Consider the following 23,076-nt stretch of genomic DNA (forward strand, 5'->3'; position numbering starts at 1 on the left):
GAAAAGCCTAGAAATGATAGGAGAAGACAAAAGGAAGCTCCGCTTGGCGTTTATTGGTTTCCTTTCCATCGACTCTTCTAGAAAGCTTAAGAGAATCTCTTTAACTTCTCTGTGTGATAAGCAGTCAGAGGGGAGGGTTTTGGAGCAGATCATAAATTATGTTGTTCACCTTCCTCTACCCTCAAGTGTTTATACAGGTGAGATCAGATAAAACAGAAATTTAATGAGAAAAATAAAGTTAAGAGCAGCCTGAGTGTATAAATGGGCTGCGGGAGGTGGAATATACCTACTTCGCTGTGGCGACTGGCTGGGGGAGGTGCGGCGGCGGCGGCACTGAAGTCCATGTTGTACATAAGTCTTTTCTTTTTTTCACTCCTTAAGCAATAGCAACCTTCTCTTTTCCTGTTACATGGAATGACCCATACCCAAAGCACAGATTCTTCCTGAGGAGAAACCTTATAGCAATTCCCTCCATTTATCAAACTCTAAAAGCAGGGCTCATCAGTCTTCATTTATTTTTCTAATCCCCAAGTCATTCTCTTTGTTTTTCACCAAATTCTAAGTTCTTCCTTTCTCTCAAACTCAGTAAACCTTGGATGGCGAATAACTTGTTCTGTGAGTGTTCCGCAAGACGAGCAAAGATTTCTAATAAGCTTCAGCTTGATAAACGAGTGTCATCTTGCAATACGAGTAGGACAGGATGCTGAACATCACATGATCACAACTGAGCCAATGGTTCTTGAAATTCGCTTTGATATACAAGTGCTCTGGATGACAAGCATGTTTCCAGAACAAATTATGCTCACAAACCAAGGTTTTACTGTATTTTTATTCAGTGACAATTTACAGACAAAATTCCTGACTGGAGTTCAGAGTACATGTGCTTTTCTCACTCAGTCCTCGGCCCCCAAATGCTCTCATGCCATGATTCTCCTATGACCCAACTACCCAGTTTCCTATCTTGTCTTTCCAATGCAACCTGGGAAGTGCTGAGAGCTGGTACTGTCACGGTGACCGCTTCTTCTAGATAAATGATTGTTCCTTTAACAATCAAGGAACAGGTTCGTTAACTGTCTACACTGCAGAATAATGCTAATTCCTAAGCTACCAGCTGACCCATGTTGGCTTCTTCATGGCTGGTTGCGTCTGTTCTGCCCCAGGCTCCTGCACTGGCTTCCAGACCTTCTCTGTCCCCTTCACCTGTAGCGCCACCTGCCGGGTGACAACAGCCCCCAGAGGACCTACTGTGGGTTTGTAGTTCCTCTCATGTCTAATCCTGAGAAGACTGAGGGCAGGAATCAAGGGCACCCACCGGGGTTTGGATCAGAGATTAGATCAAAGTAGGAGGACAGTACCATAAAACTTATGGGAGGTTTCTGTGGAGGATGTCCGACTCCAGGCCCTGGCAGACTGGGGTTTCTTTTCATAGTACCAGCTCTTCCTTTCATCAAAGACCATAAAAAGAAAGACAAATTCTCTCATGTCCATGGGCGTGTTGCTCTCCTTATGGAGTACTCCTTTTTGGCAGATCAGAAGGGGACCTATCAAGCCAGAATGGATATCTTTTTCCTGGAAGAGAGTAGGAGCAAATTGCACATGTTTTTTTTTGTTTGTTTGTTTCTCAGGATTTCCTCTGGTTATATAGAAGAGGAAACCTCAGGGGCTCTGAATTGGAAGATTATGACAGAATAGCTTACTAAGCCTGGGTATCATCATCAAATACTGTGGCATTTCATATTCCCTTCCTCTGTTGAATCCTTTCTCTCAGCATGGCAGTCATGATAATGTTAATGACAATATGGATACTATCATAATCACTATTTATTGAGCATCTACCAATATGCCATTTTGCTGGTAGAGTCTTATTTAATTTAGACAATCCTGTATATTAAATAAGAAGAAATTCATTTATTCAACAAATATTACCGAGTGCCTATTGCGTGCTATCTACTGTTTTCTCATTTTTAACTTTTGGAAACTGAGGCTGAGAGAGGTCAAGTAATTTTCCTAGGCCCACGCAAGTGACAGGAGGGGGATGGAAATCGAAGCCTGTGCTCTCTCTCTACCATGCCCCAAATGAATGAGTCTTGATTTTGTAGCTGTTTCATAAAGACAGAGCCAAAGAAAGCTAATACTTGCTCCAGGATATTGCAAATGAACATTTTCCTCTGCAAAGGAAGTCATTCTAGCTGGGTGCATCAATTTAAGTAATCCCCATTGCCCTCCCTGAACACTTGTTTCTCTCTTGTTGACCTCTGGAGACAAATAGCGATAGATTGTTGATTTAAACCTCATGAAAACAGGCCAGGCATCTAACAGGAGAGTGTCTTGACCCTTCCATTTGGTGGACTCAAGTTACAAGGTTAGGGAAATGACAGAAACTTTCAATGGATGTACCTACCGGGTTCACTGCTGAGTAGTAGGCCCAAGCCCGGCAGGCAGAGCCAGGATTTTCCGGTCCCGACCGCGGAGTGGCATGCCATACATACGTATAACTGCTGTTTGGCCGAACAGCATTATCTTCCTTAAACCACTCAGGAGACTCATCTTCATAAGACTTCCCCTCTGATGACTTTTCATAGGAAAGCCCATGGGCATGAAGAGAATACGGTCTGGATGCTAAATTTTTAAAACGAACCTAGAAAAAGGAATGAGCCATAAATGTACTTAAGATCAACAAAAATCCAAATTAAGGAATGTCATTATTATAGGCCCAAATAGATGGCTACTAAATTAGACCTAGATATATGTACTATATGATATGTTAATTGCACACAGGTTCAAAGTCACATATGTATTATTTCATCTGACTTTTACAACATCCCACGAGATAGGGCCCACATAGTTTACTCTAGAAATACCAAAGCACGTTTGTTCTTCGGCTCAAAGCAGACATATTGAAATTATGTTCAAATGAAATGATCTCAATAGGTGCTGCAGATGTGAAGATGAAGGAGGTTTGGGTCTCGCTCACAATAAGCTTTCAACCTCCTGATGAAGAGACACATGCACATATGGACTCAAGTTAAAAATCTGGAGACCAAGGGCACAGGGATGGCCCAGTCTGCTAAGCAACCAACTCTTGATTTCAACTCAGGTCATGATCTCACGGTTCCTTAGATCCAGCTCTGCAGTGGGCTCTGTGCTGACAGTGTGGAGACTACTTGGGATTCTCTCTTTTTCCCTCTCAGTGTGTTCCTACCCTGCTCCCCCCCTCTCTGTCTCAAAATAAATAAATAAAATAAAAAATCTGGAAGTTATAGGTTCTGTAAACAAAGTATGAATGGGGTTCATGGGAATGCCAGGAAGGAGCTATTTGGTTGAATGTGCAGGAGAGGTCAGGGTGGCAAAGAAAGTTTCTTAGGGAAAACAGAACTGATGCTTGCAGTAATGAATGGGAGCTCAGCAGAGGGGGAAATAAAATCATGAGATCATCTTTTTTTCCTTGAAGATTATCAAACCACAGTAAATCCGTGGTTTGTGAGCATAATTCGTTCCAGAACATGCTTGTCATCCAAAGCACTTGTACGTCAAACTGAATTTCAGGAACCATTGGCTCAGTTGTGATCATGTGACATTTGGCATCATGTACGACTCGTATTGTAAGACATCACTCATTTATCAAGTTCAAATTTATAAGAAATGTTTGCTCATCTTGTGGAACACTCAGAGAATAAGTTACTTGCAATCTAAGGTTTTACTGTACTTGGCAAGCAGTCTCCGAAAAGATGTGTAATTATTTGTTAATTCTGGAAAGTAAATGTAATACCCATAGCCCTCTCACCCCTTTCACTGTTACAACCCCCTGGTGCTTGTGTAAATTCTCTGATGATCTTACCAATGCTCAATAGATGACTTACTTGGATGACATCATCCACTTCAGCTCTAATAACAGGACCAAGAATGCCAAGATGCTCTTCAAGCTCCCCTATAGGATCACGTTTGGTAAAAGTGCCATCAAGATACTTTCGAAAGACCACTTTCTTGTACACGGTGTTCTCTGGAACATCATCAATGTCTTCATTATCTGTTTCACTGAAATAATAATAATAATAATAAAAACAAAAAATGTTTAAAATAATAAATGAAAGACTATTGAAGAATTGGAGGACTTATCCCTGCTTCTGAATATAGTGTCTAGCATAGATATTTAATAAATACTTGGTGAACAAATGAATGAAAATATAAATGAGTAAAAACTTAAGCCAATAAATATCCTTCTAATCCCAGCTCATGTATCATTTCTTAGGTAAGTCTTCCTATGATCCTTTAGACTAGGTCTCTAAGTTTTCACAGTATTACCATAGTATATACAGTATTTTCCTGTAGTATTCTTAAGTAAAGCAGTATAGATCATTTATTTGTGAGATTATCTTTAAAATCTGATTCTGATACTAAAGTGAAAGTCCCATGAGGTCAGGGATTGTGCCTAGTCTTCTCATTATTTTATTTCCAGTGCCTGGCAAGTCATCTGGCACATAGTAGGCACTTGATAAACTTTTGTTTAATGTATTAATGAATAAACAAATCTAAACATATATTCACATAGCAGATTTTACTATCAGAAGCAGACAAAGCCATGCACTGGGATCAGGCCAGGGCTTGGGGCTGTCAGGTGACAATGGTCACCCCTGTGAATGAAAGTAGCCGTTCTTTTCACGTTTGCTTTTGTTAAGTCACATCATTCCTCACGTAGTTCACCAGCTCAGTCTGGGCCCAGAGCACATCCAATTTTCTCACTAACTCTTACATTTCTCAAGCCTATAGAAACAGGCCAAAAGCTCATCAACAGAGAATCCCACTCTGCCTTCCTCCTGGTCTTCCTACCCTACTGACCCCATCCTTCCAGACCCTAGGCATAGTTTCACAGAAGACATGGGGATGAGCAAAGCAGGTGTGATAGCCGTCAACATGGGTTACATATCTGGAACAGGACATAAGATTTTGAAGGAACTGATTCCATCCCTTTCCACTTTGGAAACGCCCTAAATTTTACTCTTTCAGAGTATCTATTAGAAATCCTTAGATAAATTATTCTCATATAGCAGTGAGTGCTACATTTAAATAGGAAGTCACATGAAAATGTGTTTTAAACTAACAGAGTTCTAATACGGAAATGCCAGGCATCAGATTTAATGAAAAAATTTCTGTAAGCCATGTCATACATTGTGTTTTCTTACTCTAATTATACTTTGGCTTTTGATTTTTAGTGTAGTTGTTAGCTTTTGAAAAATCTGTAAACTATATTTAGACAGTTTGAGTATGGTCACCAAGTTGTGATTCTTCCACTATCACTGGCTAAGACTTGCCCTTTGTCCCCCAACCCCTACCTCTTCTTTCTCTATATTGTCATCCCAGAACACAGAGTCCAGCCCAATATGGCTTTCCATCCTTAAGCAGAATTCAACTGAAAACTGCCTCAAAAATATATAGAGATCCTGTAGGAACCCTCTGTTGTAAGTCAGGCCACGTACATAATTGCATCTATGGTTGAAGAGTAGCTGGAATCTGAAATGTTGAAGTGTGAATGGGGATCTTAGGGGACGTTTGGTGAGCTCGTCCATTTAAAAGATGAAAGTAACAAGGTCCAGGAAAGAAACTGACATATTCTAGGAAGCAAGGAATGGCTAAAGCTTTTGGAGGGTTTCTCATTGCTCTTTGGATAAACACCAAAATTCTCCCCAAGGCCTAGTGGCATCTAGCCTCGGAGATCTAGCCAAATGTTTTCTTACCATTCACCCTCTTCTTGAGCTCAGCTATAGAGGCTTTAGGGATTCCTCCTTCCTCATGGCCTCATTTTGCTATTCTCTCTATCTAGAATGTTCTCCCATGTCTACTTCCCGTTCACTCCTATTCATCTTCTACTCTCAGCTCAACTCAAATGGCACTTCTTCAGTGTCAGGTTCCTTAATTCTCATATCACGGTATCATCATGCATCTGCCTTTCCTTCTCAGTCTTAATATAGTTATATTTTACATTTATTTATGTGAACATTTGATTCATATCTACCTGCCCAACTAAATGCAATTTCCATAAGGGTAGGAGTTACATATGTTTATATTCTATTTCATAGTCTCAACACTTAGCACAATGCTTAGGAGAGAGTAAGTACTCATTCTACAAGCCAAGTTAAAAATCAAGGTTAAAGCAAAAGAAATCATTGTTTACGATGGCCTCAGTTGAAGGTATAAACTTGCCTTTTTGTTTCTAAGCTGGTTTATATCCTTGGTTTTTGCCACTGGAATCTTATATAATTTAAATTAAACTTCACCAAGATGCTATACACTTGATATTGATCAGCAAACAATTAAAAAAATTTTTTTTGTAAACAAATGTAAGAGGAGATCATATCACAAATTTGGATTTGAAGCCAAGGTCAGTGAAATCATGTTGATTAGCAGGTAGCTATGGATAGGCTGGGCTTTGCACTTGGGCAAGAAAAAGAGGTAGGAACATGAGTGGTGAAAGAAGAAGAGAAAGGAGGGAGCTTTTTTAACTGGAGAATATCACAGACTTCTTACAGTGATTGTTCTTATATTTTCTAAATGTCATGTACTATACAGAAGTTAACCATGGAATTGACAAAGGAAATCATATAGGACAAATTGCAATAGGGGAACTAAATTATACTTAGTATACTTTGCCCAGAATTATCTCCTCGGACTATTGTAATCATTTTAGCAGTAGTGGGAAAATGAGAATAGAAAAAGAGAACATTTGACCAAACCTTTGAGCAAATTTTGAATAATCCCAGGAGATTTCTTCAGCAGCAATGTAATAATATTTCTTGTTTCCATTGTTGCTGCGGAGATACCATGCTGCAATGCTGTCAGGATTTCTCGAAGAGTTGATGTCCGCCCTAACATCAGTTTGGTAAGGGTCATCATAGGCCACGTAATCAATGTCATAAAAGATTTCTTCACTGCTCTCTTCCTTCTGCCTTGGAATAATCTCAATATAATCTCCATCATTTCCACTGAGGCCTATTACAACTGGTGGGTTAAGTTCCCTTGGTATAAAAGTGTTATTTAGGGTAGAAGATAGTGGAGGAGAGGGTGCCTGACCAAGGTCTGGAGAAGGGGAAGTCTGACCAAATTCTGGAAGAAACAACGAATGACTAGATTCAGAGGAGTTGGATGTCTGACCAAGATCAAGAGGAGGTGACATCTGCCTGAGATCAGGAGGAAGGGCTGTTTGATTAATGTCTGGAGAGAGAAATGCCTGGCTGAGGTCTGGGGCAAGGGGTATCTGACCAAGGTCTTGAGAAAGTGTTGTCTGGCTGGTATCTGGAGAAAGGGTTGTTTGGCTGACATCTGATGAGAGAGTCTCTTGGCTAAGGTCTGGGAAGAAGGGCATCTGGCTGAGGTCTGCAGAAAGGTTCATCTTTATGAGATCTGGGGAAATTGTTATCTCACTGAGGTCTGGGGAAAGATCTATCTGGCTGAGGTCTGGAGAAAGGGTGATCTGGCTGAGGTCTGATAATAGAGGCTCTTGGCTGAGATCTGGGGAAAGGGGCATCTGGCCAAGATCTGGGGAAAGGGCCATCTGGCCGAGGTCTGGGGAAAGGGCCGTCTGGCCTTGGTCTGGGGAAAGGGCTGTCTGGCCAAGGTCTGGGGAAAGGGCTGTATGGCTGAGATCTGGGGAAAGGGTTGCTTGTCTGTGGTCTGGAGAAAGGGTTGCTTGTCTGTGGTCTGGTGAAAGGGACATCTGGCTGAGGTCTGAGAAGAGAGTCTCCTGGCTGAGGTCTGGGGAAAGGGGCATCTGGCCAAGGTCTGGGGAAAGGGTTGGTTGACTAAGATCTGCAGAGATGGTTGTATGCCAGACTTCAGGTTCCATGGAAGGGAGCCTCTGAGCAATGTCAGTAGGGAAGGACTTGTTTCTTGGGTCATAGTTGAGCGTCTGGCCAGGCTCTGGGAGAGATCCACGACTAGAGTCTGTAGTGGAGTGCTTTTGATCAGAGTCTTGAATAGGGAATGTTTGATAGTGTTCTTCTGGGGTTATTGTCTGATAAAGATCTAAAGGGGAGACTGTCTGACTGGTATAATTTGGAAGATTCTGATTATGGTTAGGAAGTGAGGCTATAAGGCTAAGATTCATAGAGGGGAATGTCTTATTGAGGTCTGTGGGTAGAAAATATGGTTCCTTGGGTTTGTAGAATAATAATGAATGATCACGTCTCCTGTCTGAAAATGTGGTATTAGCCTTTCTTAGAGGATGAAAGCCCCTTGGAGATAGAGGACTATGGTGTGTAAGCTTCTCTTCCTTTTTCTTTTTTCGTGTTTTAATAAAAAAAGGGCTTTTCTTCAATCCACTGTTTCCTCCATCCTGTCTTACTTGTAGAAATCTATTTCTAATTTCAGAAAATTTGGGGTGACCACTCTGCTTTATGTGCTTGTTTGTAAAAGGGATTCTTTCCCCCCAAGTCCTTGAGGCATTCTGGGGGCTGCTTGGCAGCTTATCAACGGCTATGTCTTTATCAGCATCTTTGACTATTTCATAACTACCTTTCTCAGAAGCCAGATGCCATTTCCCATTCAAAATCTTAGATGGATTCTTTTGTTTTAAGAGTAACGGATCACTGAGAAGGTCGTCCCAGGGTCTCATTCTGGAAAGAGAAGAGTTGCTTTGGCTTAAATGTCTCTCAGTTTTATGCTCTGAAAGTCCCACCTGGGAGATCCTGTGCTTTGTTGCGTGGTAACTTCCTTTCTTGGATCCCTTATGCTTAGCATGTTCTTGACTCCTGAAACCTTCTGTGTTGAGTGGAAGTAGGCTTATCCCTGTGATATCTGATGGGAGAGGATCCTCCATGGAGTCTTCAGAATAAGGGCTGGAATGCTCTGCTGTGGAAGAGTTGAGAACTGAATTCTTGTCTAAGCCAATGTGTCCCAAGGGGGGACCAGCTGTGGTGGTTTCTGGGTGAGGAAGAGTTTTCTGAGGTCCTGCAAAGTTATTGGCAATAAGCCTGTTAATTCTATTTAGGAAAGAAGAATTTGAACGAACAGCTGTATCAGTACTTGAAGGGATGAATTCTGAGTAGTCCTCCAGAGCTAGGGCAGTAAAATTAAACTCATCTTCCTCCTGGTTCAATGATGAATTTCTGAATGATCTGATTCCTAACCATAAAGCCAGGTTTTCCTGATAATCACTGTCAGCATCAGCCTCTTCATCTCCGTCTTCTGAAGAATCACGCATTTTCCGTGTAGTCATGGCTGTAGATGCCGGAGGTTCGTATATAAACTCATGTGAGTCTTCATCCTCATCCCGGATACACTTAACATCCCTGAATCTCAGCCTTAGGTTCTTGCTTCTTGGATTGGAATTCACTGTAGTTAATATCCAAGTTCCTACAGAAGAGAGACAGAGAAAACAGAGAGCTCTAAGTCCAGAAAAAGATCTAAAAACACTAGGATCCATTGTGCAGATAAATTTCAATGAACTTCAGGCAGGGATAATCCAGTATGGTCTGTGGGTCACCGATGAGCTGTGAACTGTTGATTACTGTTCCACAGTGACAGAAAGAGATAAATTGGGTCTAAGGTGTTGAGAAGGCTCTTTAGCAATTTGACATTGCTGTGACATCCAAGCATGTGATCAGTATTGACCAAAAGGATTGGTCAGTGGAGATTAGGGATAAAAGAGTTATTAGCACAGAGAGTCTGAGAGTTGCTATTTTAGAATATATTTTAAAAGGATGAATTAAGAATAAAGTGGGCTTTGAATATCATAACCATCCTGTTAGCTGCACATATTGTTTGAGAATTGGTGTGGGGGAAGGATGATGATGTTCACCCCCACAAATAAGAGACATCTAGATATTCCTAAGCAATAAATGACTTAGGTGGGCCCAAGGCAACTTTGAATCTCTTTGAAATGTTATTATTTGCTGGCATACGGAAATTTTCCTGGGGAGTCTCCAATACTTAACGCTTGTTGGACGCCTGCCGAGGGCTAGACACTTGGTACATATTACAATTAATGGTCAGAGCAACTCCATAAAGTGTTGTTATTGCGGTTTTCAGATGAACACACAGAGGCTCAGTGACGTCAAGTAACTTGTCCATACTGAATGCTAGAGCACATCTGAACAACACCAAAGCCCACGCGCTTTCCATGGCACTGCTGGCTCTGAGGCCAGTCTCTAAGGTGCTGTATCTGATGATCACTACCGCATGGTGGAATGGCTATCTTTAAAAACTGAAAAAGGTAGGGGTGCCTGGGTGGCTCAGTCAGTTTGGTGTACGATTTCAGCACAGGTCATGATCTCACAGTCTGAGCTCCACATCAGGCTCTGTGCTGACAGCTTGGAGCCTGGAGCCTGCTTCTGATTCTGTGTCTCCCTCTCTCTCTCTGCCCCTCCCCTGCTCGCATTCTGTCACTCTTTCTCTCAAAAATGAATAAACATTAAAAAAAAGTTGAAAGGGGTTTTTTTTTTGATAAAAGATATGCTCTTTTGTGGCTGAATGTTCATGCTTCCTCCTCAAAGTCATGCCTTATCTTTTGGCTGTTGTGTCTGTACTTCTCACTTAGCCCAGAGAAGGATGAATGGAACCCACGTTAGGTGAGTAATTAATTCCCCCAAATAGAAATCATGAGAAATATTGAAAGGAAAGCCTAAAAAGTATCAGAAAGATAAACCCAGGAAACTGTGGGAGTCTGGAGAGCTGCGGCAGACCTTAAGAGACCAGAGATGCCCCTCCAAGTGTCTAGGCTCTTACCAACATTATCCATTGTGACGGTCACAGACTCCCCCCGCATGGGGAAGAGGGTCAAGGTGTCCTCGTGTCTCTTTCCATAGACGAATGAGTGCCCAGTGAAGTGAATGGTCAAAACGTCATCCTGGGTGCCTACACTGCAGAAGTGCCACTGGACAGTGTCATCAAAGCAGAATCCTAGTGTGGGGATACTCTCGGGCACATAGCCATTGATAGCTGAAAGAGTAAAATCTGTTACCACGTACGCATCTGGCAACAAAAGGGCATGTGTCTAATTACACCTAAAACCGATGTCCTAATATTAACTTGGTTGTGCCAGAGTGGTGATCCTCCGAGATAAGCTTCACCAGGTCTAACCTGTGACTAGAAGAAACAAGTCAGATTTCCCAAATGAGAATTTAATTTCCTAAGTTAGCCAAGGGAGAAATATTCAGATAAAGACAAAGCTTTTCCTTCATGTCGACTTATTCATTTGTCAGATGTGTATCAAATGCTTTGTGTTCTACTTTCTGCTTTTAAAGATATTCTAGACATCAACTTAGCATATTATCTAGACTCATTCCACCTGGAAGAAAAGCACAGTATAAGAAAGTCATCTTGACACATTGGTTAGTGAATAGAAATGTCCCTAAAAGTCATGCATTTTTAGCACATTTTGTTATTTGTATTGCTCCCTCTTAGCATTGAGATAATCTAGAGTTTTCATTCACTATTGATTGAGTTCATACATCTTCATCATCTTCCAAAGGGACACAGCTTTAGGCGGTATCTTCACTTAGATTCTAAGCGTGGTAATAAAATCAAAGGTTTGATTTCTTTGAGGACAGGGCCCACATCTGCCTGGCTGATGACCCTATTGCTGATCCTAGTACAATGTCTGGCACTAGGGAACCCTTAAATATTTACCGAATAACTGACATAATATGTTTGTACTTTGTATTTCCTTCAGGAGGCTCTTCTAAAAGGTCTGAAGCTCTACTAATAGCCACTAGTGACAAGTGGCTATTGAGCACTTGATGTGTGGAAAATCTGGATTGAGATGTGCTCTTAAGGGTAAAACATACTCCAGATTTCGGAGACTTCCTATGAAATAAAGATAGCAAATCGCATCAATTTTTATATTGGTTATATGTTAAAACGATAATATTTGGGATATATTTCTCTTTAATTTTTCATATGCCTATTAGAACATTTTAAATGACATCTGTGGCTCACATAACTTCAAAATGGACAGTGCTGGCCCAAACTTTGACAGAGTCACTGTCCAAGTGAAATTATGGAAAGAAAGCTGAGGAACTCCCTGTTTTGAATAATTCATGGCACCTGCCAGTCCGGATAATCCTTAGCTGTCAGTCATCTGAAGCCATATGGACAGACCATAGGGAAGCCCTTCTCCTGTCTATGACTACCTATCAGAGAAGGTGATCATGATAACTCTTGACTGCATGGAACTATGGTGAGGCCCCTGACCACTCTGGCAGTGTCGGCTTCCAGCTGGCTTCATGAAATTTCTCTCAGACATCTTGCAGCAATGGTTTTGGGTGCTGAAAGGGAAAACCGCAGCAAATGCCTGAACGTTGGCTCAGGGGTCTCCTTCCATTTGGGACTTCCTACTGCTCCCTTCGAACTTCTTCATGGATTGGGTTTTAAGACTCTTGGCTCCCCATATGCATTTCACCTCAGTTTGACTGGACAGTCAGCTTTGGGTTACTTACCTTGTTTCTGCCCTGGCTATAAACAGCACCGCCTTGCACCCAGCCTAGAATCCCCACATGCCCCTGACCAAGCCTGTAGCCCCTCTCCTCACCACTCCCACCCCTCATCCTGCTCTTCCAGAGTGTATGTGCCCAGAGCATGCGCATATACGTACATGCACATCTGGAGCATGAGACCGAGACTTCCTGAGGAACACAAGCTTTTGGCCTCTTGTCATAAAAAGGTTGCTGTAATATCATCCACTAACTTCATCATCGAAGTGAGGACTGCGAGTGAGGATGAGGTGAGTGGATTCAAATCCATGCCTCCGCCTTTAGGCACAGTCCTACTTTAAGCACGGGAGTGAAACATTGATGGACAAAAACAGTGATTTGACTTACTGCTCATGACGTTTGATTCATAAAACTTGGGGTCATCACGTTTCACCTTATCGGGGTTTTCACAGAACTTGTTAATATTGTCCTCAATGTACCAGCTCTTGTTCTCATCAAATACAGCAAACACCGCCAGCTGCTCCATGTCCGCTGCCCTCTGGTGGGTAAACGTGCTGTGTTCAGTGACTCATGTGCCAGTCTGTTACCCGCACCGAGCTCTTCTCAGAAACCGAAGAGCCACATGCCCGGGGCCCCTGAAGCCACACATGCAGGCATTTGTACAAGCCCATTTTGTACAAAGCCCTTGTTAGAGCCAAAAGTAAGACGCAAAGGCAAACCGAGCAGTTCAGAAAATTCAGAGACTAAAACATCTTAATAGAAAATTTCCATCTCCTCACAGTCCCTGTAGTTGTGTTTTGTCTCTGTAAGTGAACACCTTTCAACCGGAAGGGTTGACTAGACGTGCTCCAAATAGTTGCAAAGGATAAAAGGTTGCAATAGGAAAACTTTATCCCTCTTCCTATCTGTGTCCTTTCCAAGCTCAATAAGTTAGGCTTTTCCAAATGTCCATTTAAAAATTTTTTCTAGGCATATATCTATTGTGTATTCCTTAGGATAAACTTCTTTGATAGTAGCTTAGCCTGGTTGGGAATTTTAAGTTAATCATACGAGACATATATTAGTCCTTGATGAAGGTCATATATTTGTTCACATTGTTTCCGATATGTATAATTTAGTCTCACTAGAGATGGACTATTGTCTGGGTCCAACTTCACCAGATGCTGTCTCTCCAAAGTATTATCTCTCTCATCTCTCCCTAGTGCAGGTCTCTAAAAATAACAAGGACTGGTAGAGAGCTTTACATTTTTAGCAGGTGGCATTTCACTGAGCCCCAAAGCAGCCTTGTCAATTTTTTTTAGGAGGGGTATTACCCATTTCATAAAGGAAGAAATTAAGAAAGGCTAGGTGACTTGCTGATCACACAGAAAAATACTGGAATTTCAAACTAAAACAAAATACTGTATCACTCTAGAGAGTGAATGCCTTCTGCAATGAGAGTCAGATGAAAATACACAAGACAACAACAACAACAACAAAGGAATAAATGTTGTCACATTTGCACTAAAAAAGGACTAGTTCATATTTTCTGCTCTCTGGAAGAAGTCTCATTACTTAGTGAGAAGACCTAATCTGTTCCAACCAGAAGCTCCTGGAATGTATGAAAGTTTACTTCATGGACAGAATACCTGTATGCCTCGTTTATCCAGGGATCTGCTCTTACAAATCAGCAGTAGCCCAAGCAGCCCAGAGGCAATGTCCCTTGTGATGTCCACGTTACTGTAATATGGTCTTGTCAAGCACTGGGCATCATTTTCTGTGGGTTCATCGGACTCTAGGATGTTCCACTTGTAAGTATAGGTTTCCCCTGGTTGAACTGCTCTGATCATGGTGTTATTGCCTGAAAGAAAATGGAGTCAAGACGGTTTACATTCAAAATTATTCATTAAACAAATACACAGCAGCTAATATTAGGAAAGGAATATTTGTATATATTAAGCTCCACTTGTAGGAACCCTGGATTACATGTTGCCATTAGGAATTGCTCCACTAGAGGGCGCTATGGCACTAACAAAGAACATCCTATTTTAGGGTAAACAAAATCGCTGAAGTGAGCAGGGTTTGGTTGTGACTTTTAGGATACCCCTACTTGTATGCTGCCTGACGGCACAAGTTATGTTACTGAGGAAAGAAGACAGTAGGAAAATGTGGCAGCCTCTCAGAGGTGAATAGTTTCATTCAGTAGACTCCGATTCAAACCTGAAGCGAAGGAAGAGTTGACTTCATCTTCATAAGGAGAGAAGGTCACTCCATGAGGATAAATGCTGTAGACACGGCTGGCCATATTTTTGAACACGATCTGCAAAGTTAACTGAATTCATTATTTCAGGACTTAAGTTCAGTCGTGAGAATTAATATAGGATGCTTAGCTTTGCAAATGCACTTGCTGGAGGGCGTGCTTCTGTGTGTGTTTGCAAACTAGTTCTGTTTCTCTGAGCAGCAACCTCTTCCCATCATGTGGAAGAAACTTTTGAGAGCGCTCCACTCACACGGTAGGGTGGAAATGGAAAGGGAAGTCTGCTCTGTATTTTCCTCACAGTATATCACTCTTTCCAAACCGATTCCCTGCCCCTCTCCTCTCAGCTTGGTCCCCATCTGCCTTCAGATCTGTTCCTTCTCCTTTCTAGACCATGATTCCCTTCTCCAGCCTGGAAGCTCTCCCAGGACACTGTCCTTGACATCATCTTCTTGAGGGGCATTACAAATAGCCAGATCCTGAATTTCCAGTGAGGTGTATTTACACTTGCTAAGAGCACCTGAAAAGTATGGGGGAAATCAGAAATGGCGGAAGGGAAAGAGGAACAGAGAAAGGCTACTTTCTATCCTTTTGTTATTTTTAAATAAACAGAATTGTCCGTGTGTGCAGATGTTAGTTTACCCCCACAAAAGGGTGAGGGGAGGAGCATTATTTAAACAGGAGTGCTAGTTAGGCTCCTTAATCTTCAAAAGAGAACCTTAATGTTGGCATCTATTGGTTGATTGCCAAAGCCTTTGGATCATCTTTAATCTGTAGATTACCTGCATTCTAGAATCTTGCCAAGGAGAGCAACCTTTAATTCTCTGCTGCAGTTCTTATAAGAAGCTTGACTATATAGCTAGAGCACAATGAGGAATTGTTTATACTCAACTGTGTTTACTGTTATTTAAAAAGCTATGCTTTTTATTATTTATTATACCAGTTATAGGGATTCTACCAAGAATTCCATCCACTGTATTATACAGCATCCTTTTTGTAAGGATCCGTGGGAGAAATTGATCCCAGTGTCAGGGAAAACTGTACTTTCTTTATGAATACTGTAAATCTTGCCCTGACATATTTCCCTTTTCACTCGGCTGCTGGAAACCTTTGGACAAAATTTATAGACAATCTGATAGGAACATACGGCACGTGTTCCATTATATTTATCCATGGCTTTATTTTCTTTGTCCCCATATTACCCTTCACCTCAATTAAATTGGCTCTTTGTTTTACCTTTTTATAATTTGATAAATTGTCTCAGATTCTTCATTATGAGGTAGGCTACAAATCGGAGCAAATAATACATAAAAACTGAAGTTGCATTTGAATTAAAAATTAAATGGACATATTTTTCTTTTTAATAAAAATAACCAGTATTTATGCACTGTCTCTGACTATTTCATTTCTTCCATGGTTCTATATTTGTGGTACTTACCTTGAGCGTGTCTCTGACCTGGGCTCGGATAATAGGGCCCAAGATCCCATCTTCTTTGATATTGAGATTCTCCATGCGTTTGGTGAAGGACCCATCTTGGTACTGTTTATAGACAACCTTCTTATATTGTTTTCCAATTTGGTTTGAGAAATTATCCAAATGCAGAGATCTGTATTTTCTTAAAGTGCAATGAAATTTTAAAAAATTAAACCATTTGCTCAAGTAAAGACCCCAGTAAAAGGAGGAAACCCTATGCTTAGAAGTTCTGCTCTTGAATTAGCTAAAATGCTAATTTTCTTTTTAAAAAATTCTTAATGTGTTTTGCAAAGTCCCAGGATCTGTCCCCTAGGTGAAAAACTGGAAACCTCTCGTCTTGTCTTCTCCACCATTGATAAAGTTGTAGGCATGGTTAGAAACAGCTGCTTAGTATTTCCTGTCACTGTGGTCACTAGACTAGACCTTAGATATCTCTGGAAAAAGATCTATCTGAGAGGAATGAGAGGATGTGCTGTGCATTTTTTTCTCAGGTCTTCCTTATCACTTAGTTTATGGTACCCTTATTGACTTTCTAGGTATTTCTCAAGCTCTAAGCGTATGTTCCCACACCAGGAAGCTCTGATCATCTTTATTAGACGTAGTTCTGAGCTGCTGGGCTATCCCTTCTACCATCCACCCAACCCAGTGCCAACTAAACAGCAACCGCCTTCACCCATCTTCCGTAGCTACTGAAATAAAACATTTGGGGCAACCACATGAACCACTTTTCCTCCTGGTCCTCTTTATTGCCTTAGTTTGCAAAAACAGAAGTACCATCATAGAATTTATCCATCTTATGCATTTATTTTGCACAATAAAAAGCATAGACTATTGCCAGAGTCCTGGAATCTTATTGCAGTTCTGTCAATTATTATTATATAATCTTAAGCAAGTTCCTTTTCTGCTCTTTTTTCTGTTACATTTTTTTGAATAGCAAACACATTCAAATTATTTTGATTACAGTGAAAATTCTCACTTATACATTATATCTTATCAACCCCACCTCTCTGATCTTCCCTGAGTTTTCTAAATATTCATTTGAATTAATTTTATATGTATAATTCTAGATCATCTTTATGCATATATGTATGCAAATGTGACTTGCAAATATAAATATTCTTATATTCTCATTCCTTAAAAATAGGCAGCTATTTTATACCCAGTGCTATACCTTGACTTTGTCTTGAATTTTCCCAGCTTCACTCAGGTGATTTTGACAAACAAAAATTGTATATATTTGTGAAGTACAGCATGATGATTCATATATGTATAAATGTGATTACCATAATTAAGCTTATTAACACATCACCTCGCTTAGTTACTATTTTCTTTTTTTGGGGGTAAGAATACTTAGGACCTACTGTCTTAACAAATTTCAAATATACAGTATCAACTACAGTCACCATACTGCTTATCAGGCTCACATATAAGTGAGATCATGAGATCTTGCAGTATTTGTCACTTTGTGTCTGGAATGTGTCTTCTCAGTATGTTCTACAGCTTCATCCATGTTGTTTTAAGTGGTAGGCTTTCCTTCTTTTTTGAGGTCGAGTAATATGTCAGTGTGTGTGTGTGTGTGTGTGTGTGTGTGTGTCTGTCTGTCTGTCTGGTATTTTCTTTCTCCATTCATTCATTAACGGACACTCAGGTTGTTTCCATATCTTGGTTATTATGAATAATGCTGCAATGGACGTGGGGGCACAGAGATCTCTTTAAGGTATTGCTTTCATTTCCTTTGGATATATATTCAGAAGTGGGATTGCTGGTACTTCTATTTTTAATTTTTGGAGGAGCCTTCATACTGTTTTACATAATGGCCACGCCAAATTACATCCTCACCAACAGTGTACAGAGTTCCATCTTCACATCCTCCCCAACGCTTGTCATCTCTTTTCTTGTAGTAGCCATCCTCACAGGTATGAACTGATAATCTCACTGTGGGTTTGATTTGCATTTCCCTGATGACTAGTGATGTTGAACATCTTTTCATATATCTATTTGCCATTTACATGTCTTCTTTGGAAAAATGTCAGTTTAGGTCCTTTGCTTATTTAAAAAAATTATTTTATTTTTTTAAAAAGATTTTATTTTTTAAGTAATTTCTACACCAAATATGAGGCTTGAACTCACAACCCCAAGATCAAAAGTCCCCTGCTCCACCAACTGAGCCAGCCAGGAACCTACCTTTGTCCATTTTCAAATCAGGGTTTTTTTTTTTTGCCATTGAGTTTTTTTTTAATAAATATTAGACAGACAGCTCACAAATATTGTCTCCCAGTCCATAAATTTCTTTTTTGTTTTGCTGATTGTCTCTTTGGCTGTGCAGAAACTTTTTAGTTTGATGTAGACCCACTTGTTTATTTTTGTTTTTATTACCTGTGCTTTTTGTGTCATACAAAAAAAAAACCATTGGAAATATCAATGTCAAAGAGCTTTCCCCCTACATTTTCTCCTTACATTTGATTCTTTAATCTATTTTGAGTTAATTTTTGGGTGTCTTATAAGCTAAGGGTCTAATTTTATTCTTTTGCATGTGGATATCCAGTTTTTCCACATTATTTGTTGAGAGAGTATCTTTTCCCCATTATATGTTTTAAGTGCCCTTGTCAAAGATTGATTATACAGGAATGTTTATTTCTGGCCTCTATTTTGCTTCATTGGTCTAAGAGTCTATTTTTTATGCCATCATTATACTGTTGATTAGTATAGCTTTGTAATATAGTTTGAAATAAAGAGCGTGATGCTTCCAGCTTTGGTCTTCTAGTTCAATACTGTTTTGGTTATTCAGGATCTTTGTGGTTCCATATAAATTTTAAAATTGTTTTTTCTATTTTTATGGAAAAAGCCATTGGAATTTTGATAGGGATTGTATTAAATCTGTACATCACTTTGATTAATATGGATATTTTAACAAATTAATTCTTCCTATCCATGAACATAGAACATCTTTCTATTTGTCTCTTCTTCAATTTCTTTCATCAGTATCTTACAATTTTTGGTGTATAGATCTTTCACCTCCTTGGGTGAATTTATTCCTAAGCATTTTATTATTTTTAATTCTATTGAAATGGGATTGTTTTCTTAATGTCTTTTTTGGATATATTGCTGTTAGTTTAATAAATGAGACAGATTTTGTATGTTGATCTTATACCCTGCAACTTACTGCATACTTTTATTAGTTCTAATAGATTTTTGGTGGAGTCTTAAGAGTTATCATTTGCAAAGAGAGACAATTTTATTTTTATTTATTTATTTATTTTTTTTTTACCAATCTGGATGACTTTTTTTTTTCTTCTTGCCTGATTGCCCTGGCTAGCATTTCTAGTAAGATGTTGAATAAAATTGGTAAGAGTAGGCACTCTTTTCTTGTTCCTGATCCTACAGAAAAGCTTTCTTTGAGTATGATGCTAGCTTTGGGTTTATTACTGGGGTTATTAATTAATGTTGTGGTACATTCTTTCTATACCTTACTTGTTCAGAGTTTTTATCATGAAAAGATAAGATGTTGAATTTTGTCAATTGCTTTTCTGCATCTACTGAGTTGCTTTATGACTTAACTTTCATTTTGTTGATGTGGTATATCACATTTGTTGATTTGTACATGGTGAGAAATCCATGCGCCCCAGGGATAATCTCACTTGATCATGTTATACAATCACTTTAAGGTGTTGTTGCATTTGGTTTGCTAATATTTTGGTAAGGATTTCTACACCTATGTTTAATAAGAATACTGGGCTGTCATTTTCTTATAATGTCCTTATCTGGCTTTCGCATGAAGATAATGCTGGCCCTGTAAAATGAGTTTGGAAATGTTCCCTCCTCTTCAATATTTTGGAAGAGTTTGAGGATTAGTGTTAATTCTTCTTTAAATATTTGTTAAAACTATCTGTGAAATCATGTGATTCTGGGGTTTTCTTTGTTTGGAGGTTTTGATTAGTGAGTCAATCTTCTTACTTGTTACTGGTCTATTCTGAGGTTCTATTTCTTCATAGTTCAGTCTTGGTAGGGTATAGGTTTCTAGGAAATTACCTATTTATTCTAGATTATCCAATCTGTTGGCATATAATTGTTCATAGTAGTCTCTCAGGATCCTTTGCATTTCTATAGTATCAATTGGTTTTTAAATTTTTCTTTAATTTTATATTTGAGAAAGAGAGAGATGGAGACAGAGTCTGAAGCAGGCTCCAGGCTCCTAGCTGTCAGCTGTCTGCACAGAGCTCAATGCAGCTGGAACTCATGACCTGAGCCAGTCTGACACTTAACCCACTAAGCCACCAAGGTGCCCCTGTAGTATCATTGTAATGTCTTCTCTTTCAGTTATAATTTTATTTATTTGAGTCTTCTCTCTTCCTTGGTTCATTGAGCTAAAGGTTTGTCACCTTGGTTTATCTTTTCACTAAGCCAACTCTTGGTTATGTTGATCTTTTCTATTGTTTTTCCAATCTCTACTTTATTTTTTCTCTAAACTTTATTTCCTTCCTTCTGCTAACTTTGGGCCTAGTTTGTTCTCCCCACCCCCACCCCCAGCTCCTTAAGGGGTAAAGTTAGGTTGTCTATTTGAGATCTTTGTTTTTTAATGTAGTGATTTCTATAAACTTCTCTCTTATAACTCTTTAAAGGTTTTTGTATGTTGTGTTTCCATTTTCATTTGTCTCATGATATTTTTTTGATTTCCCATTAGATTTCTTTTTGGCCACTGGTTGTTCTGGAAAGTGTGTTTAATTTCCACATATTTGTGAATTTTCCAATTTTCTTTCTGTTACCAATTCCTAGTTTTATACCACTGTAGTCAGAAAAGATACTTGATATGATTTTGTTAAGACTTGTTTTGTGGCCTAGCATATGATGTATCCTAGAGAATATTTCATGTGTACTAGAAGAATGTGTATTCTGCTGCTGTTGGGTAGAATATTTTTTACAGTCTATTAGGCCCACTTGGTCTATAGTGTTATTCAATTACACTGTTTCCTTATTGATTTTATGTCTGGATGATTTATATATTGTGTAAAGTTAGGTTTTCAAATCCCCCCTTTTATTGTATTGGTGTCTACTTCTCTATTCAGTTCTGTTAATATTTGCTTCTTATACTTAGGTGGTCCAATGTTAGTGGCATACATATTTACAACTGTTATAACCTCCTGATGAATTAACCTCTATCATATAGTGACTTGTCTCTTATGACAGTTTGATTTAAGTCTACTTTGTCCTATATAAGCATGGCCACTCCTGTTCTCCTTTGGTTACCATTTGCATGGACAATCCTTTTATCCTATTTACACACTGATGTGTGTCCTTAAAGCTAAAGTGGGTCTTTTGTGGACAATATTTTGCTAGATCTTAGTTTTTTATTCATCTGGCTATCTGGATTCTTACATTCTCCAATTTAATCCATTTTTAGAACAAGCATTGATAGATAAGGACTTAGGATTGCTATTTTGTTGTTTTCGGACTTTTTGTTTTTCTTTTGTTCCTTTCTTCTTCTGTTGCTATTTTCCTTGTGACTTATTTGTGTGTGTGTGTGTGTGTGTGTGTGTGTGTGTGTGTGTATGTGTGTAGGCTTTTATTCCTTTATCTTTTGCGTATCTACTAGAGATAGAAATTTTTGCTTTGTGGTTACCATGAACATAAAACATCTTACAGTTCTCAACAGTCTATTTAAAACTGAGGACAACCTGAATTCAATAGCATAAAACATTCTATGCTATTACTACTGCCTCCCAATTCACGCTATTGATGTCACAATTTACATTCCTTATACTGTATATCATTAACAAAATATTTTAGCCTAGATATGTTAATACTTCTTTTTTAATTTAATTTTTTTAAATTTTAACTAGAGTTAAAAGTCATTATGCACCATCATTATAGTATTAGAGTATTCTGAATTTGACTATATATTTACCTTTATTGCAGAGATACTTATGCTTTTATGTTTCATGCTGTTACTTAGTGTCTTTTCCTTTCAATTTGAGGAACTCTCATTTGAATTTCTTGGAAGGCAGGTCTAGTGATGTTGAACTTTCTTTGTCTTGGAATGTCTCTATCTTTCCATTTCTAAAGAACAGTTTTGCTGAGTATAGTTTTCTGTGTTGGCAGAGGGTTTTTTCCTTTTTCAGTATCTTGAGTATATCACACCACACTCTCCTGGCCTATAAGATTTTTTTGGTGAAATCTGTGACTAGCCTTATGGAGGTTTCCTTGTTTACAACAAGTTGCTTATTTCCTGTTACTTTCAGAATTCTCTTTTTATATTTGACTTGGACAATTTGAGTATCATATGTCTCAGGGTAATCTTTGGGTAGATCTTGCTTGGAGTCCTTTGAGCTTCATAAATTTGTATACCTATAACCCTCCCAAGATTCCGAAAGTTTTTAGTTATTATCTTTATGTTAGCTTTTTGCCCCTTTATTTCTTCTCACTTGGGGACTCTCATAATGCATATACTAGCTCTTTAAAGGTATCCTATGGGTCCTGTGAGCTTTCTTCACTCTTTTCCATTCTTTTTTTCTTTTTGTCCCTAATTGAATAATTTCAAATCACCTATCTTTGAGTTCACTGGATCTTTCTTCTGCATGATCAAGTCTATTAAAGCACTCTACTGAATGTTTTTTAGTTCTGTCATTATATCCATCAGTTCTAGGTTTTCTGTTTAGTTATTTTTTATGTTTTTTATTTCTTTATTACACTTCTTATTTTATTCATGCATTGTTTTCCTGATTTCATTTAGTTGCCTGTCAGTTCTCTTGCATCTTCGTTAAACTTCTCTAAGATGATTATTTTGAAATTTTTTGTCAGGCAATTTGTAGATTTCTGTTTCTTTCACACCAGTTATCTGAGCTTTATTGGTTTTCTTTGGTGGTGTCATATTTGCTTAATTTTTTGTGATCCAAGTAGCCTTGTGTTTGTGTCTGTACATCTGAAGGAGCAAATACACTCTCCCAGTC

General features: G+C 39.1%; 1 protein-coding gene across 1 annotated transcript in view; it reads right to left on the bottom strand.

The window, feature by feature from the left end:
• F5 (coagulation factor V) overlaps positions 1–23,076 on the bottom strand; it is a 70,872-nt gene that overhangs the window by 16,290 nt on the left and 31,506 nt on the right. The window contains exons 10-18 of the mRNA XM_029933349.1: positions 16,097–16,274; positions 14,622–14,721; positions 14,051–14,262; positions 12,810–12,960; positions 10,717–10,929; positions 6,729–9,345; positions 3,861–4,035; positions 2,402–2,638; positions 1,356–1,569 (exon numbers count right to left, since the gene is read on the bottom strand). Coding sequence (XP_029789209.1) covers positions 1,356–1,569; positions 2,402–2,638; positions 3,861–4,035; positions 6,729–9,345; positions 10,717–10,929; positions 12,810–12,960; positions 14,051–14,262; positions 14,622–14,721; positions 16,097–16,274 — 4,097 coding nt within the window. The remainder of the gene's footprint in view (positions 1–1,355; positions 1,570–2,401; positions 2,639–3,860; positions 4,036–6,728; positions 9,346–10,716; positions 10,930–12,809; positions 12,961–14,050; positions 14,263–14,621; positions 14,722–16,096; positions 16,275–23,076) is intronic.

The sequence above is a fragment of the Suricata suricatta genome, chromosome 3 (genome assembly GCF_006229205.1).
Source record: "Suricata suricatta isolate VVHF042 chromosome 3, meerkat_22Aug2017_6uvM2_HiC, whole genome shotgun sequence".
NCBI classification, from domain to species: Eukaryota; Metazoa; Chordata; class Mammalia; order Carnivora; family Herpestidae; genus Suricata; species Suricata suricatta.